The sequence below is a fragment of the Delphinus delphis genome, chromosome 1 (genome assembly GCF_949987515.2).
Source record: "Delphinus delphis chromosome 1, mDelDel1.2, whole genome shotgun sequence".
NCBI lineage: Eukaryota > Metazoa > Chordata > Mammalia > Artiodactyla > Delphinidae > Delphinus > Delphinus delphis.
In genome coordinates, this window is record NC_082683.1 from 135324185 (window position 1) to 135343165 (window position 18981).

The window sequence follows — 18981 nt, forward strand, 5'->3', positions numbered from 1 at the left end:
AGTGTGATGCACTTCATAATAGTTCAATAATTTAAGGGGAATGAAAACAAACCAAGATCCAGTTTTCTCTGACATTTATGAATGAAATCTTCCCCTTAATAAGGCACAGGGAGATGATCCACAGATTGTTATATACGACAGTAAAGTTTTTGAAAATTCAGATACGGGCAACAAAAGTATAGATTTTGGAACCTGATTTTAAAATGCACTTGAAAATGTTAAGTTGATGACTTTTTTTTTTTTTTTTTTTTTTGCGGTACGCGGGCCTCTCACTGTTGTGGCCTCTCCGGTTGCGGAGCACAGGCTCCGGACGCGCAGGCTCAGCGGCCATGGCTCACGGGCCCAGCTGCTCCGCGGCACGTGGGATCTTCCCAGACCGGGGCACGAACCCGTGTCCCCTGCATCAGCAGCCGGACTCTCAACCACTGAGCCACCAGGGAAGCCCGATGACTGTTTTTAGTGATAGCTTTCAATGCAAATATGAAACCTTAAAATAAAATGAATAAAAACCAAATTACATTCTTTATTTAAAAACAACCTGTTTTAGATGTGGCAAAACAGTTTATTAAAAACTTGTCTAATACATACCCAGGTCGAATTACAAAAGAGAAATGAAAAAAGAAGTTCCTTGATAGCTTCTTGCTCAGATAACTACCCTGTAAATTGGAAATGAATAAACACTTCTTGATTTGCTAATGTCCGAAAAATGCACAAAGTAATATCAATTAAAAGCTTCATGCAACATCTTGGTCACTTTTACTGTAACTAATGAATAATGTTACTTAAAACACATTCAATTAATGTGCAACATGAGAGAATTTAGCTGAACAGTAGGTTGCCATGTAGCTGGGACTGTGGGGAAAGAACAGATAACGAAGAGAAAGCTCTGCTAGAATTACAGTAACATTTCAGTATGTCCTAACGTGCTCATCACTTCCACAGATAATTAAGAAGTCATTTAAAAAATGAATAACCTTGGTGAGTGGTTTTGGTTTACATCTCAGAAAATAAGAGGTTAGAAAAATCACAAAATAAGCAGCATTAGTAATATGCCTCATTGCTGCTCTGGACGGGCTTGTTCCAGAAGGACAGGTTAGCTTGAGCTAATGAAACTCTTGTCCATTGTTGAGGGCTCCACTAAACAAGTTTATTACTTGCTATCTTAGCAGTGACACGTTAGAAAAATTATCTTTTAAATGGTCATCTTGGCATCTCAACTTGTTTCTTCATTTCTCTTCCTATGACAACTATCTACTTTCCTCACATAATAAGAAATGTCAAGGAATTTCCCAGATGGAGTTCTTGAGGCTTAAAGGGGGAAATGTAGGGAGCCAGTTTCACCAGCGGCATACTTGTCTATCCTTTAAATAAAACCTGTGGCGTACTTCTCTATGTTTTTAATAAAAAACAGAAGTGCTCCAGAAATAACTTCAATCACACCTAAGTACTGGGGCATTACGGCTGTTTCATATTAGACCCAAACAGGCCTAACAGTTCAGGTCTGAGCTAGTTACAGAGACCGCTGCCATATGCGACAGGAACGTGATAGCCAATTAAAAGGGTCCTAGGGAGTTTCCTCCCTGTTTTGTAAAGGTGAGTTTAAGGAATCCTGACCTAACCAGTGCATTCTTCTAGAATATGTGTTTCCATCCTCAAATGTCCAAGATTCTGAGGTTTTTCCGTAAATCTGGTTGTTCCTCCGATTTCTATATCCCTTACGTGACAAAACTCTGCCCTTTCTCTCTTTTGCTTTCTTAACAGCCCTCTTCTTTCCTATCTTCCCAATTCTGTCTGACAAAAGAATAGATGTTTTAGCTACTTATTCAGACCAGCTGTACCAAATGCCACGAGACCGTGTGAGCTCCACCATATTGGGATTTCAGGGAACTTTCCCTAACTGTCAGTGTAGTACTGCCGGTTCTACTTCCCTTCTCTATGTTTTTTAAAAGAGCAGTCGTGTTTAATATTGTGAAACATGATGCATCTCCTCCTCCCCCAGCCTCTAGAACAGTGATAAATTTCAGAGCACGTTCAGCGGAATTGGATTGTATTATGCACAGAACACATGTTCATCACCAAACGGTACTTGCTGGAATATATGTAAGTAGAAGGAATTGCTGAGACTTCAAAACCCCAGTTTCTCACAACTGATTTTATTAGCCAGTGTATACCAAAGAGGGGTGGCAAAAGAAGGGTTATTTTTGAAGTTTTCTTCCACCACTGAAGCCCTGTGCTGTTATAGACTGTGGGTTTCCAGTCTTTTGATTAAGCCTTGCCAGTCGTGTGCTGCTGTAACATCAAAGTGACCGCTCTGCACCCTGTCGCCTCCTCCGGCAGGCAGCCATCCTGGTCTCGGACTGTGGGGTCGGCGCCGGACTGGAGCAGCAGCTCAACAATGTCCAAAAACTCACAGGCAGCAGCTGACAGGAAAATCGACAAATACGAAAACCAAGTTACCATGAGACAGAGAGTACTAGACGTCAGCAGGAAAGGCAAGTGCTGAGCAATAAGGAATCCTGAACAGTGGGCGACGGGACAGTGGCTGGGGGTGATGAGGCCTTGTAACGGAACTGCGCCGTGACGGTGGGTTTGCCGGTGTTAGGAAAATCAAATTTGCCTTTGTGGTTGCCCAGAAGCTAACAAACAAATACATTTTTTAAAATTGTGAGGCTTCTGGACTCTATTCTTCAGGATGGGATGAAGGGAAGGAACAAAAATAGTTTAAGTATTTCATTTACTTTGACCAAAATGATAGGTTTGTAGGCTAAGTCAAAAGGCTCAAAATACTGTAAATGTCAAAGAAAGGATTTTGTTTTGTCTTTGAAGAGGGGATAACTGGGTAACTAACTGAACTTTAAAATTCGTAAATGAAGAAAGAAAAAAAGGTGGCCTAGTAATCAGACCATCCCTCTAAAGCAACCTTAAAAAAATGGTACCAATCACACAAGACACAGGAAGAGGAAAAGGGCCTACAGATATCAAGACTTATTATGAGGATGGTATGGTACTGCCCCCAGGATGGACAAACAGACCAAAAGGCTAGAAGAGAGAGCCATCCATTCTTTTGCACACGTACAGAAACTTGATTGTGACAATGCTGGCATTGAAGATCAGCGAGGAAACAAAGTTCCATTAATTAGATGGCACTGAGACAACTGGGCTAAAGTCAAAAGTAGGCATTTCACACAACATAAAACACAAATAGCAACAAACATATGAAAAGATGAGCAACCACATTAGTAATCACGGAAATAAAAATTAAAACCAGGAGATACCATTGCACACCCACTAGATAATTGAAAACTAAAAACTGAGACAATACCAAGTGTGAAGGAGGCCAGGAGCAAGGGAGACTCCCCTCTGGACTGTGGAGAGTGTACGCTGTGCATCACTTTGGACAACACTTTGGACAACAAGTTGGCATTACACCTTAAACCTAAACAAATGCCTACCCTTGGACCCAGCAATTCTACTCCTAGTTATACTCTCTAGAAACCTTTGCATGTGTTCTCCAGGAGATATCTGCAAGAATGTACATACAGTAGCCCTGTTTGTGATAGACCCCAAATGTAGACAACTCAAATGCCCATTAAGAATAACATGTAAAAATAAAATATTGTTTACATATACAATGAAATCCCTTACCAAAATGAAAACTAATGACCTATAGCTTCATATAACATGAGTTTATCTCTAGAGCAATGTTGAAGGGAAAAAGCAAATTAGAAGAATACATACAGTATGTTTCCATTTAAACACAATTTTAAAAACAGGCAAGACTAAACACCATTGTTCAGAGACACAAATACGAAGTGAAACTCTAAGGGAAAATAGTGGTATGAAATTTGGGATAGTGCTAATCTGGGGTGGGGGGTGGTATAGGGAAGGCCATATAATTGGACAGGCACACACACAGGGGGTTTCAAAGATACTGGCAATGTTCTCTTTCTTAAACTACGTGGTAGGTATACAATTTTTTAAAGGTACATTTTAAATTCTTCATATACATTTTATATAGAATTTTGTACTGTGATATATTACACAACAGCAACAACAAAAGGTTTTTAAAAGAAAGGGAGAGCAAGAAGGGTAAGTAGTTTGATTCAATGAGTATTTTACTGAATACATACCATACCAGTCCTATCAAGGATACAGGTAAGATTCCTGCTCTAAGGAACTTAGAAGGATGAGTAAACACTGTGGCAGGTGGGGACACACACACACACACACACACACACACACACACACACACACACCTGCAAAGGTGAGGGGGATGGGGAGAGGAGGAGGAAGCTAAGGAATCAGGAAAAATACTACAAGTAGGTGGTATGTAAGCTGAGCTTTGAGGACAGAGTAAAATTCCAGGTAAACTTAGAAGAAAAGGCATGCAGAGTGACAAAACAACATTAAGAGAAGGAGGAGAGCACAGGGAATGCTGAGAGAACTGTCTGCTGGCTCAGAGAAGCAATATAGAGCGTCAAAAGCAGAGGCTGGATTTAAGTTAAACTATACAAAGCCTTGAAAGCCATACTAAGAAGTTGGGCATTTATGAGGAGGGGAGTAGCATAATTTGACCTCTGTGTTAGGATGATAATTCTAGAGTGACTTGTAGAACCTAAGCATTTGTGGCAGTTAAGAGACTGTGGTAGTCCTTTTCGGGGGCTTGAAATTAGCTAGTGTTGGCAGGAGTATAAAGAAGGGACTGATAAATAAATGCTGGAGAGGGTGTGGAGAGAAGGGAACACTCTTGCACTGTTGGTGGGAATGTGAATTGGTACAGCCACTATGGAGAACAGTATGGAGGTTCCTTAAAAAACTAAAAATAGAACTACCATACGACCCAGCAGTCCCACTACTGGGCATATACCCTGAGAAAACCATAATTCAAAAAGAGTCACATACCACAATGTTCATTGCAGCTCTATTTACAATAGCCAGGACATGGAAGCAACCTATAAAGATGTGGCACGTATATAAAATGGAATATTACTCAGCCATAAAAAGAAACAAAATTGAGTTCTTTGTAGTGAGGTGGATGGATGTAGGGACTGTCATAGAGAGTGAAGTAAGTCAGAAAGAAAAAAACAAATACCATATGCTAACACATATATATGGAATCTAAAAAAAAAAAAAAGGTTCTGAAGAACGTAGGGTTAAGATGGGAATAAAGACACAGACCTACTAGAGCAGGGACTTGAGGATATGGGGAGCGGGAAGGGTAAGCTGTGACGAAGTGAGAGAGTGGCATGGACATATATACACTACCAAACGTAAAATAGCTAGCTAGTGGGAAGCAGCCACATAGCACAGGGAGATCAGCTCGGTGCTTTGTGACCACCTAGAGGGGTGGGATAGGGAGGGTGGGAGGGAGGGAGACGCAAGAGGGAAGAGATATGGGAACATATGTGTATGTATAACTGATTCACTCTGTTATAAAGCAGAAACTAACACACCACTGTAAAGCAATTATACTCCGACAAAGATGTTAAAAAAAAAGAATAAAGGTAGAATTCTAATTAAAAAAAAGTTTGTGAACACTAAATTTAATAATTAACGAAACTGATATAATGTCATATTTGTAGACACCTAGCTAAACATTTAATTATTTATATTTTGCAATTTTCTTTTTGTTTTCTGGAGCAAAGATATTTTGTTTCAGATTTCAGGTACTTTTATAGGTTTTTGAAAAGCTCTTAGGCCCAAGGCCTGTGATCGTAATGTTTACTGAATAAAACAGCCTGAGTATTTCTACACTTGATAAAATTACTGATAAATCTGATTATATAGAAACCTAAAACTGATAAATTTGAACACAAATTTAAAACAGCTATACCACACACACAAAAATACTATATACAAAAGTAAACCATAAACTGGGAAACATATTCACCTACATAACACAGATAAGAGCTAATATCCTTAATATTAAAACAAAAAAAAACTTTAACAAATCAATCCAATGGTCAAAAGAATTAGAAGAATCAAAGATGACACCTATGTTTCTAGTCTTGGAGAACACATAGATGCTGGTGACATCTCTAAAATAAGGAACCAGAAGGAAGAGCAAAATTTTTGGAGGGGAACAGAAGCAGAAAATTATGGAGGGGTAGAAATAATATTGTTTGGGACATGATAAATATGTGGTACTAGGGGATATCTATATTGATAAGCTCAGTAGGGAGGTGAAATTTGAATCTGAAAAAAAAACCCCACTCACCCCATACACACTACTATCTCCATTTTTACTGTACTGTGTGACTTTCTGAAGACATATGTTTTGGGCTCAGGATTTTTAGCAATTTTTCTGGATACTCTTTAAATATATTTATATTACATGATCACTCTGGCCAAAGAGCTACCTACCTAAGGTGGTTTCCCTTACCATGCTGGAGAAATACATTTGAAAGAGACATACAGATTATTGAAAATTCCTAATGGTGTCCTTACCAGTAGACACATTTATGTGGTTGGGAAATAAAAAGCTTAAGAGGCAAAGACTGTTAATGCCCGTTATTAAATTTTCACTTGTAATTTTTACTACAATTTACATTCATCCACTTTGGTTTTCATTGTTGATCACTAAGCATGTTTTACTAATTATTATTTTACATTATCTCTACTGGGTTTTCTTCTCCCTATAAACAGGCTTTAAGACTTCACTAGCTCTCTTTTTTTTAAAATTAATTTATTTATTCTTGGCTGCGTTGGGTCTTCGTTGCTGCACGCGGGCTTTCTCTAGTTGTGGCGAGCAGGGGCTACTCTTCGTTGTGGTGTGCGGGCTTCTCATTGCAGTGGCTTCTCTTGTTGCGCAGCATGGGCTCTAGGCGTGCAGGCTTCAGTGGTTGTGGAATGTGGGCTCAGTAGTTGTGGCCCATGGGCTCTCGAGTGCAGGCTCAGTAGTTGTGGCTCACTGGCTTAGCTGCTCTCCAGCATGTGGGATCTTCCTGGACCAGGGCTCAAACCCATGTCCCCTGCAGTGGCAGGTAGATTAACCACTGTGCCACCAGGGAAGCCCCACCAGGGAAGCCCCACCAGCTCTTTAAAAGCGCCATTATCAAGCCTACTTATAATGATTCTCCTTTGCCACACCTGGCCTTCTCTCTCCACCAGGCTTTCACTAGACTCTACTGCAGTGAGCCTGCATCAGAATCACCTGGAGGGCTTGTTGGACCACAGACTGCAGGGTGCCCCCCCCCCCGCAGTTTCTGATTGGTAGGTTTGGAGCAGGACTGAGAATTTACATTTCCTAGCAGGTTCCCAGGTGATGCTGATACTGATGATCTGGGACCTCACTCTGAGACTCAGGGCTCTACCAGCGTGCCTCCTGCCTCATACTATTGGTCAATTTTCACAGCTAGAGCCACTTAACTCACACGTATTGATAATGCCCCACACAGGTAAGAGGGAACACAGGCCTCTCATTGGTTAGGTGCGACGTAACTTTACGTCGGATGTGACGTGGGTAGCAGAGCTGAGCCTTTGCTGAGTTTTCCAGCTCCCGTACTTCATCCTCTCCTGGATTCTTTGCTGAACACGCTATTTCCTCTGGCACTAGGACGCTTTGATTTCCCTTGCTCCGTTCCTTCTGGAAGCGGAAGATGAGCAGGTAAGTTCACTTCCCGCATCTGGGAATATACCTGGTTGCCTTCTGGACATTTGTGACGGTGCTGGTTTGCCTGTGCTGATTTTTTTCCGTTGTTTGTTGTTAAGACTTTGAAGTTTGCCTTTTCTGTGCCAGTGAGTCTAGTGTCCTGGGTCTGGCGTTCCGGGCCTGACTTCAAATACCCCAGGCTACCTTCTTCTCTGCTTTTCAAACAGTTTAACAATGTTGTTGTTAGTTCTATGACTGCTGCGCATTCTTTCCCTATCCTGATTTCTATATGTATTTCCAGACCCCTCAACCCCGGGCTCCATCTTCCTAATGCTCTGAGACTCAGGGCTGGCTTGGTCTTTTTCCTCTATGAATGATTACTTTTCTGGTAAGATCATGAACCTTGGCTGGAAGGTTGTTTTTTTTTTTTTTTTTTTTGCGGTATGCGGGCCTCTCACCGTGTGGCGTCTCGCGTTGCGGAGCACAGGCTCCGGACGCGCAGGCTCAGCGGCCATGGCTCACGGGCCCAGCCGCTCCGCGGCATGTGGGATCTTCCCGATTCGGGGCACAAACCCATGTCCCCTGCATCGGCAGGCAGACTCTCAGCCACTGCGCCACCAGGGAAGGCCCGTGGCTGGAAGGTTTTTTTTTTTTTGCGGTACGCGGGCCTCTCACCTTTGCGGCCTCTCCCGTTGCGGAGCACAGGCTCCGGACGCGCGGGCCCAGCGGCCACGGCCCACGGACCCAGCCGCTCCGCGGCACTTGGGATACTCCCGGACCAGGGCACGAACCTGTGTTCCCTGCATCGGCAGGCGGACTCTCAACCACTGCGCCACCAGGGAAGCCCGGCTGGAAGGTTTTAATGCCACCTACATGCATGACTTAGAGCCTAGTAAGTCAACTCTATTTTTTCCTTTTTAAACCTGTGTCAAGGAGGTCTACGGGCTTGCCATGCAAAGTGTAGTCTGAGGATCAGTGGCTTTCAGCATATTAGGGGAGCTTGTTAGAAATGCAGAGCTTCAGGCCTCACCTCAGATGTACTGAGTTAGAATTCATGGTGTAACGAGCCACAGGTGATTTTCATGCACATTGTAAAGAACTGATGTGTGGTATAGTGCCTATAGGATGAACTGCTCCCACCTGAGACTAATTATTATGACTCTCAACCTTACCAATCACTACTTTTTCCAACTTCCTTATTGCTACTGATGTAATTCTACAAACCTGTGTTGGGTGAGTTTCCTGATGACAATGTGAACTATGACCTACAACCCATGATTCTGTAGGAACCCAGAGTCTCTCTGTGTATATCTCACATTTGTTGTTTCTTAGTGTATCTTTTGCACAAGGCCTTTTCAACTATGTCAACATACCAAAGGAATATTGGCTTTTGGCCATGATCTGATGTGGGCTCGGATGACAGGCAGCCTGAGGGTCCGGGGCGGATAAGTACCACTCAAGTTCAACAGTAAATTTTAGGTGCTTAATGTAATGCTGGCCCACAGAAGGTGACCATCCAAATATCTCTCATCAGTATTTACTATGAAGAAGGTGTTGAAAGTAGATCAGGCTGAGTGAACTAACCCCACCCCTGGGCTTTGGTGGTGGGTGGGGCCAGCAGTACTGGTCTGGACAGTCACCACTGAATGGCCTTGTTGCCAGAAACCATCCCTGAAGGAGCAGGACTCCAGCCAGTGACCTAGTCCACAAGTCAGGTCCAACCATTGCAGGGGGGTGGGGCTAGTAAGATACATACGGAGTGTCAGAACCTCAGTCAAGAATGCCTACATTCAGAATAGGGATACAGCTCCGAAAGGAGGAAACTGCCACATTAACCTGGAGACCCAGGTGCACAGGCCCTTATAAGTAGTGCCATAGAAAGAACATGGATTCTAGAATCCAAGCTGGGTTTGTGTGACCTTGAGTAACTATCCTCAGATGGTCTTCCTAGGCAAATGAAAATGCATGTCCAGGGTCTACTAGAGGACTCAAATAGTAGATGCTTATTAAATGGTAGCTACTATTATGTTTCTTATAGAGGAAATCATATTCTTATGTGAGCCTATGGACCTCAAGGCTGCTTCAGGTTCTCTGAATTCTGATCCGCCTGGTTGGAGGGTTGGGTAGCTAGTATAGTACCTCATTCAGGATTTGGGCAGAAGGAAACACGCATGCTCAAAGCACAAGTGCTTAGCTAGGTACATTGGAGGACTTTTTTTTCCCTTTCCTCTTCTGTTCTCTTCTCTTGTCATTTGATGACTAACTTTAGAGTTGTGTTTGGATTCTTTTTTCTTTTCTTTTTTTGTGTGTATCTATGGTAGATTTTTGGTTTGCGGTTACCATGAGGTTTTGATATAGCAGTCTCTATATAAACAAGATTGTTTTAAGTTGCTGGTCTTTTAATTTCAAATGCATGTCCAATATCCTGTATTTGTACTACCCTCTTCTCACAGTTGCTGGTTTTGATATCATTTGTGTGTGGATGATTTCCTACCTTTACAGTATGTTCGCCTTTACTGGTGAGCTTTCCCATTTGTAATTTTCTTTTTTCTAGTTGTGACCTTTTCTTTTTCATCTGGAGAAGTTTCTTTAGCATTTGTTGCAAAGCTGGCCTGGTGATCCTAGATTCTCTTAGTTTTTGCTAGTCTGTAAAGCTTTTGATTTCTCCATCAAATTTAAATGAGAGCCTTGCTGGGTAGAGTATTCTTGGTTGTAGATTTTTCCCTTTTATCACTTTAAATATATCATGCCACTCCCTTCTGGCCTGCAGAGTTTCTGCTGAAAAATCTGCTGCTAGCCTTATGGGAGTCTCCTTGTATGTTATTTGTTGCTTTTCCCTCGTTGCTCTTAATATTTTGTCTTTAATTTTTGTCAATTTGATTACTATGTGTCTTGGTGTGTTAATTCTTGGCTAAACCCTGTATGGGACTCTCTGTGCTTCCTGGACTTGGGTGACAGTTTCCTTTCCCATGTTAGGGAAGTTTTCAGCTATTACCTCTTCAAATATCTTCTCAGGCCCTTTCTCTCTTTCTCCTTCTGAGACCCCTATAATGTGACTGGTAGTGCATGTGATATCCCACTTAAACTGTCCTCATTTCTTTTCATTTTTTCTTTATTCTGTTCCATGGCAATGATTTCCACCACTCTGTCTTCAGCTCACTGATTCGTTCTTCTACCTCATTTATTCTGCTATTGATTCCTTCTAATGTATTTTTCATCTCATTACTGTATTTGTCAACTCTGTTTGGTTGTTCTTTATTTTCTCTTTGCTGAGAACTTCTTGTAACTTCTTCATCTATGCATCCATTCTTTTCCTGAGTTCTCGGATCATCTTTATGATCATTACTTGAAACTCTTTCTCAGGTAGATTGCCTATCTCCATTTCACTTAGTTGTCCTTCTGGGGTTTTATCTTGTTACTTCGTCTGCAGCATATTCCTTTGCTGTCTCGTTCTGTTTAAATTTCTATTTGTATTTTTGTTTCTGTGGTAGGTTAGTTACATTTCTCAACCTTGGAGAAGTGGTCCTCGTCCCAGCAGTGCATTCCCCTCTCATCACTCAGGGGCAGGGACCAGCTGTTCCCAGGGTAGGTTCTGACCTGAGTTTATGGACTCCGTTCTGCAGGCTGTAGGATCGTAGTTTTCCGGTGTTTGTCTCCTGGTGGGTGAGGCTGGTCTGGAGGCTTGTGCAGGCTTTCTGGCAGGAGGGACTGGTGCCTGCCCACTGACGGGTGGAGCTGGGTCTTGGCCCTCTGGTGGGCAGGGCCATGTCAAGGGACCTATCTAGAGGTGGCTGTGTGCTCAGGAAGTCTTTAGGCAACCTATTTGCTGATGGCTGGGGCTGTGTTCCTGTCCTGTTGGTTGTCTGGCCTGAGACGTCCCAGAACTGGAGCCTAAAGGCGGTTGGGTGGGGCCAGGCCTCGGTGCTTATGACCAAGGCAAGATGCCTGCCTTCCATGAGAGTTCATGTAGATGACGCTCTCCAATATTTCTGCCACTGCCACCAGTGTCCATGTTCCCAGGGTGAGCTACAGCTGCCCCCCCCACCTCCCCAGGAGACCCACCAAGACCAGAAGGTAGGTCTGGCCTGGGCTCCTACAAAGTCACTGCTTTTGCCCTGGGTCCTGGTGTATGTGAGACCTTGTGTGCACCCTCCAAGAGTGGAGTCTCTGTTTCCCCCAGCCCTGTGCAGCTCTTGCGATCAAGCTCCTCTGGCCTTCAAAGACAGGTACTCTGGGGGTCCTCCTCCCGATGCCAGACCTCTAGGCTGGGAAGCCTGATGTGGGGCTCAGAACTCTCACTCCTGTGGGAGAACTTCTGCGATATAATTATTCTCCAGTTTGTGGGTCACCCACCTGGGTGGTATGGGAATTGTTTATATCACGAGTTCGCCCCTCCTACTGTTTTGTTGTGGTTTCTTCTTTGTGTCTTTAGACGTAGAATATCTTTTTTGGTAGGTTCCAGTCTTTTTAATCAATGGCTGTTCAGCAGTTAGTTGTGATTTTGGTGTGCGTGTGAGAAGAGGTGAGCTTTTTAATCAATGGCTGTTCAGCAGTTAGTTGTGATTTTGGTGTGCGTGTGAGAAGAGGTGAGCTCCTTCTACTCCGCCATCTTGTCCGTCCCAGATTCTTCATCCACTTTGGATTGTGCCAGTTAACATACAGAGCAAGATTCCCTGGTTTTTCTTCTTTTTTTAAAAAATTGAAGTAATATTCATTCTTCTTAAAAATTTGAATTCTGGCAAATGTGTCTACTTGTGTAGCTACCATTACAATAGAGACATAAGACATGTCCATAACCCCCAGAAGTTCCTCCTGGCCTCTCTGCAGCCAATCCTCTTACCCCCACCCATTGCCCCTGGCAACCACTGATCTGATTTCTGTCCTTAGGTTTTGCCTTTTCCAGAAATGGAAATCATACAGCCTATAGTCTTCTGTGTCTGGCTTCTTTCATTGAGCATGATGCTTTTGAGATCCATCCATGTTGCTGCAGGTATGAGTAGTTCTTTCCCTTTTGTTGCTGAGTAGTTAGTATTCCATTGTATAAAAGTATGTAGGCATCTGGCTTGTGTCCAGTTTTTGGCCATTAGGAATAAGATCCTATGAACAACTGGATACATGTCTTTGTATGGATCTTTTATGTTTTCACATCTTTTGGGTAAATATCTAGAGTGGGACTGCTGAGTCACATGGCAAGTGAACATTAAACTTGAATAAGAAACTACCAAACTTCCAAACTTTGTATTCCCACCAGTATGTATGAATTCTACTTGCTCTGTATCCTTGTCAGCACTTGTTATTATCATTAAAATTCTTTTTAGCCATTCTAGTCATGTCTCTAGTACGTATAGTATAGGTACTATATAGTATAGTCAGGTCTTCTTATTGTGGTTTTTAATTTACATTTCCCTAATGTCTACTGATGAACATCTTTTTACGTACTTATTTGCCAGTCATCTACCTTTGGTGAGTTATCCAAATCTTTTGTCCACTTATTAATTGGGGTGTCTTTTTAATAAAGTTACAATTACTCTTTATATATTGTTGGATATAAGTTTTTTTCCAAATATGTTTTATAAATATTTTTTCCCACTGTGTCTCGTCTTTTTATTAACAGTATCTTTTTTTTTTTTTTTGTGGTATGCGGGCCTCTCACTGTTGTGTCCCCTCCCATTGCGAAGCGCAGGCTCAGTGGCCATGGCTCACAGGCCTAGCTGCTCCGTGGCATGTGGGATCTTCCCGGACTGGGGCACGAACCCGTGTCCCCTGCATTGGCAGGCGGACTCTCAACCACTGCGCCACCAGGGAAGCCCAAAAGAATCTTTTGAAGGGTAAAATTTTAAAATTTTGAATGAAGTCCAATTTATTTTTTTTCTTTTTTGTTTTGTGCTTTTTATCTCCTATATAAGAAGTCTTTGTCTATCTCAAGATCACAAAGATTTTCTTGCACATTTTCTTCTAGTTCTTTATTTTTTAGCTCTTATGTATAGGTCTCGGATCCATTTCAAGATAATTTTTGTGGAGGGTATGAGAAAAGGGTTGAGGCTTTTCTTCCCCCCAGTATGTATGTGTATGTCCAACTGTGACAGCACCATTTGTTAAATAGAGTATCCTTTCCTCCATTGACTTACCTTGGCACTTCTATCAAAAATCAATTACCCATGTGTGGTTTGGTCTATTTCTAGGTTATTTATCTTGTTTCATTGATCTATATACCTTACCCTACACCAATATCACACTATTTTGGTTTCTGTATCTTTATAGTAAGTTTGTAGTAAGTAATAATACATTGGTCAAAGAAAAAAATAAAGAAATTAAATTATTTTGAACTAAATGAAAATGAAAACACAACTTATCAAAATTTATGGGATGCATCAAAAGCAGTGCTTAGAAGGAAATTTATAGCATTGAATGCATGTATTAGAAAAGAAGAAAGATATAAAATCAATAATCTAAGTTCCCACCTTAGGAAACTGGAAAAAGAAGAGCAAATTAAATCCAAAGTAAGCAGAAGAAAAAAGAAAAAAAAAAGAATTACAACAGAAATCAATGAACTTGAAAACAGGAAATCAATAGAGAAAATCAATAAAATCAAAAGGTAGTTCTTTGAAAAGATCAATAAGATCAATAAGCTTCCAGCCAAGTTAAATAAGAAAAGAGAGGACACAAATTACTAATATCAGAAATGAAAGAGGGGACATTACTACAGGTCCAATAGACATTAAAAGGATAAAAAGGAATACGACAAACATTTCTATGCCTACAAATATGATAATCTATATGAGATGGACCAATTCCTTGAAAGACACAATTTGCCAAAATTCACACAAGAAAAAATATACATTCTGAATAGGCCTGTAACTAGTAAAGAAATCGAATAAATGATTAATAACCTTCCAAACTAGAATGTACCAGGCCTAGGTGGGTTCACTGGTGAATTCTACTAAACATTTAAAGAAGAAATTATACCAGATCTCTACAATCTCTTTCAGAAGGCAGAAGTAGAGAGAATATTTCCTAAATCATTCTATGAGGCCACCATTACTCTAATAACAAAAAACAGACAAAAACATTATAAGAAACGGAAAAAAAACTACAGACTGATATCTCTCGTGGACATAAACGCAAAACCCTCAACAAAATATTAGCAAATTGAACTCAACAATGAATAAAAAGAATTATATACCACAGCCAAGTGGGATTTATCCCAGGTGGGCAAGGCTGGTTCAACACTTGAAAATCAATTAATGTAATTCATCGTATCAATAGGCAAAAAAATAAAATCACATGATCATATCAACAGATGCAGAAAAATAACTTGACAAAATCTAACACTCATTTGTGATTAAAAAAAACCTCTCAGTTAACTAGAAATTGAGGGGAACTTCCTCAGTTTGAGAAGTTCTCAGCTATTTCTTTAAATAAACTTTCTTCTCCCTTCTCCTATTGCCCTGCTGGGATACCTATTATCCTAATGGTGCCCCTCCTGAAAGAGTGAGATAGGTCTTGCAGAATTTCCTCAATTTTAAATGCTATTTCTCTTCCTTCTACTTGTATAAATTTTAAATTTCTATCTTTGAGCTCTCTAATTCTCTCTTCTATGTGGTCTGCTCTGTTTCCAATGTTTTTTTTTTTTTTTTAAAAACATTTATTTACTTTTGGCTGCATTGGGTCTTAGCTGCGGCACATGGGCTCTTCGTTGCGGTTTGCAGGCTTCTCTCTAGTTGTGGCATGTGGGCTCTCTAGTTGTGGCGCAGGCTCCAGAGCATGTGGGCTCTGTAGTTGTGGTGCACAGGCTCCACAGTACGTGGGCTCTGTAGCTGCGGCATGCAGGCTCTTTAGTTGTGGTGTGTGGGCTTAGATGACCTGCGGCATGTGGGATCTTAGTTCCTGGACCAGGGATTGAAGCCGCATCCCCTGCATTGGAAGGCGGACTCTCAACCACTGGATCACCAGGGAAGTCCCCTTTCAATGCTTTCTAATGCATTCTTTATGTCATTTATTGAGTTCTTCAGCTCCAAAACTTGTTTGGTTCTTTTTTTAGAGTTTAAATCTCTTTGGCAAAGTATTACTTCTGTTCATTTTATTCCTGAGCTCACTGAACTGCCTTTCTGAATTTTCTTGTTGTTTGCTGAGTTTCTTCATGTTCACTATTTTGAATTCTCTATCAGTTAGATCGCAATATTCCATGACTTTAAGTTTGGTTTCTGGAGAATTATCATTTTCTTTCTGTGGTAGTGTTACTCTAGTTCTTCATGGTGTTTGATGAGTTGTTCCTCTGCCAGCACATCTGAAGTAGCAACAGGTCAGAAATCAGAGGCTTTCTGTTTTCCAGTAGGTGGCACTATAGCATAAGTTTTTGGTTTCTCTTACCTGAGCTGCCTCTTGTTACATTTGAGAGTTAGCACTTTCTACCCTGTACTGCCCATAACATGTGGCCCCCTGCCCACATTATCAGTTCTTGCATCTCTGGGGTCACTGGTGCCTTGCTTCTGCCAGTGTTATTGGCATCACCACCTGGTGTACCAAGATGGTGGGCTCTCCCTTGTGTCTGGGATCCCCTGAGTCACAGGCTCTGCCACTGCAGGGGGAGAGGAAGGGAAGGGGGGAAGCAGGAGTTGTGAGGGCACCTCTTCCGTGTCTGGTATTATAAAGTTAGTGGGCTCTGCCGCTGCAGATTCGGGGGGGAGGGGGCAGGCGGCTGGAGTGGTGGGCACATCAGTGGCTGGAGGGATGGGGTCCGAGGCCCCACTACTGCTGTTGCCCAGTTGCCTGTGGCCACAGGTGTTGTGTAGCTGGAGTCGTGTGCACTGCCTCCCCGGCTGCTACTGGGTTCTCTGGGGCTGTGGGCTCAGCTGCTGTGGTGGGAAGGCCAGGACTACAGGTACCACCTCCGCTGTTTCCTTGGTTCTGCCTCCTATATGTGTTCCAGTCCACTGACCTTTAGATGTACAGATGTGTGGAATTCTCTAGCATCCTGGTGTGTTGGCCAGAGGCACCTTTGTTGAGTTATGAATGTTTTACTGGTTGCAGATTGAAAGGGAGAGACAAAGGTAGCTTTTCACTCCACTATGTTGCTGACGTCACTCCTCGGGAACTTCCTCAATGTGATAAAGAACATCTACAAAAAGCCTATAGCTAAAATCATACTTACTGGTGAGAAACTCAAAGCTTTCACACTAAGATCGGGTATAAGGCAAGGATATCTGTTCTCACCACTCCTTTTGAACACTGTACTGGAAGTTCTAGTTTCAAATCATGCAATAAGACATGAAAAGGAAATAAAAGATATACAGATTAGGGAAGAAGAAATAAAACTGTCTTTGTTTGCAGATGACATGATAGTCCATGTGGAAAATCCAAAAGAACTGACAAAAAAACCTCCTGGAACAAATAAGCAATTATAGCAATGTTGCAGAATATAATGTTAATGTACAAAAGTCAATTGCTTTCCAGCAATGGACAAGTGGAATTTGAAATTAAAAACATAATACCATTTACATTAGCACCCCCAAAATGAAATACTGAGGTATAAACCTAACATGATATTTGCCAAGATCTATATGAGAAAAATTATAAAGCTCAGAACAAAATCAACAAACTAAATAAATGGAGAGATATTCCACATTCGTGGATAGGAAGATTCAGTACTGTCAAGATGTCAGTTCTTTCCAACCAAAATCCCAGCAAGTCAGGCTGTGGATAACAACAAACTGTACAGTTTATATGGAGAGGCAAAAGATCCAGAAGAGCCAACACAATATTGAAGGAGAAGAACAAAGCTGGAAGACAGACACTGTCTGACTTCAAGACTTATGATAATGCTATAATAATTAAGACAGTATGGTATTGACAAAAGAACAGAAAAACAGATCAATGAAATAGAATAGAGAGCCCAGAAACAGACCAACGTAAATACTGGATATAAATATCATGGCGTAAGTCTCTCCAGGAAGGCAGTAAAGGGTGCTGGGACCCTTCCATTGCCTTAATGCACTAGCTAGAACTTGCAGTACAATGTTGAATCAAAGTGGAGAGAGTGGACATCTCTGCCTTGTTCCCAGTCAGAAGGAAAGCATTCAGCATTTTACCATTAAGGATGATGTTAGCTATTGATTTCTTCAGGCTGAAGAAGTTCCCTCTATTCCTATTTTGCTCTGTCTTTTATTTTTTGTTGTTGTTGTCCTGTTTTTGTTTTCTGTTTTTTCCAAATCATGAAGGAGGTTGAATTTTTCAGTGGCTTTTTCTACATATATGGAGATGATCATATGTTTTATTTTTGGTTTTGATTTGTCTGATATGGTGAAATACAATGATTTTCAGCTGCTGAACCAACCTTAGATTCCTGGGATAAACACATTTGGTTATAATTACCCTTTTTGTATATTGCTATGTTCAATTTGCTAACATTGTATTAAAGATTTTTTGCATCTATATTCATGAGACATATCAGCCTGTAGCTTTCTTTTCCTCTAGGGTCTTCTTCTGGTTTTGGTATTAGGGTAATGTTAGTCTCACAGAATTAGTTTGGCAGTGTTCCCTCCTCTTATTTTCTGGAAGAGTTTGTATGTAGAACCGGTATTATTTCTTCCTTAAATATTTAGTAGAATTCACAGTGAAGCAATCAGGGCCTGGAGATTTTGCTGTGGGAAAGTTTTCAGTAACAATTCTCAATCTCTTCAATAGATATATGGCTATCTAGGTTCTCTATTTCTTTTTGAGAGAACGTTGTTAGTTTGTGTCTTTAGGAAGTGTGTCCATTTACTCTAAGTTATCTAATTTATTGGTAAAAAGCTGTTAATAATGTTCCCTTATTTGCTTCATAATACCTGTAGGATCTGTGTTGATGACTCCTTTTCATTTCTGAAATTAATTTGTTTTTCCTCTTCTAAATTGGTCTGGCTAGAGGTCTATCAGTTTTATTGACCTTTTTAAAGGTTTTCAATGGTTTCATTGATTTTTGGTTTTCTATTTCAATGATTTCTGCTCTGACCTTTATTTTTATTACAATGCTTATCTTGAGCTTACTTTGCTTTTCTTTTTCAAAAAATTTTTAAGGTAGAGTCTTAGATCATTGATTTGAGACCTTTCTTTTTTAATAAAAGATCCAATTTTCCTCTAAGCACTGTTCTAGCTGCATCTCACAACTTTTGGTGGCATGTTTTCATTTCATTCAATTCAAAATATTTTCTTATTTCTCTTGGAATTTCTTCTTTGACCTATGAGTTATTTAGAAGTGTGTTGAAGTTTCATACAATTAGGGATTTTCCAGATATGTGTCTGTTATTAATTTCTAATTTAATTCTGTGGTGGTCACAGAGCAAACTTTGTATGATTTTTTATGCTTGTTAAGGTTAGTTTTATGGCCTAGAATATGGTCTGTCTTGGTAAAT

General features: G+C 41.0%; 1 protein-coding gene across 3 annotated transcripts in view; it reads right to left on the reverse strand.

Annotated features, from left to right (window-relative positions):
- Positions 1 to 541: 541 nt before the first annotated feature.
- Positions 542 to 18981, reverse strand: part of ACBD6 (acyl-CoA binding domain containing 6) — a 230698-nt gene continuing 212258 nt past the window's right edge. For 2 of the 3 annotated variants that reach the window (XM_060034971.1, XM_060034980.1), the window contains one exon: positions 542 to 2420. In XM_060034971.1, coding sequence (XP_059890954.1) covers positions 2266 to 2420 — 155 coding nt within the window. In that variant the 3' untranslated portion in view covers positions 542 to 2265. The remainder of the gene's footprint in view (positions 2421 to 18981) is intronic. The other variant, XR_009522483.1, reaches the window with a different exon arrangement.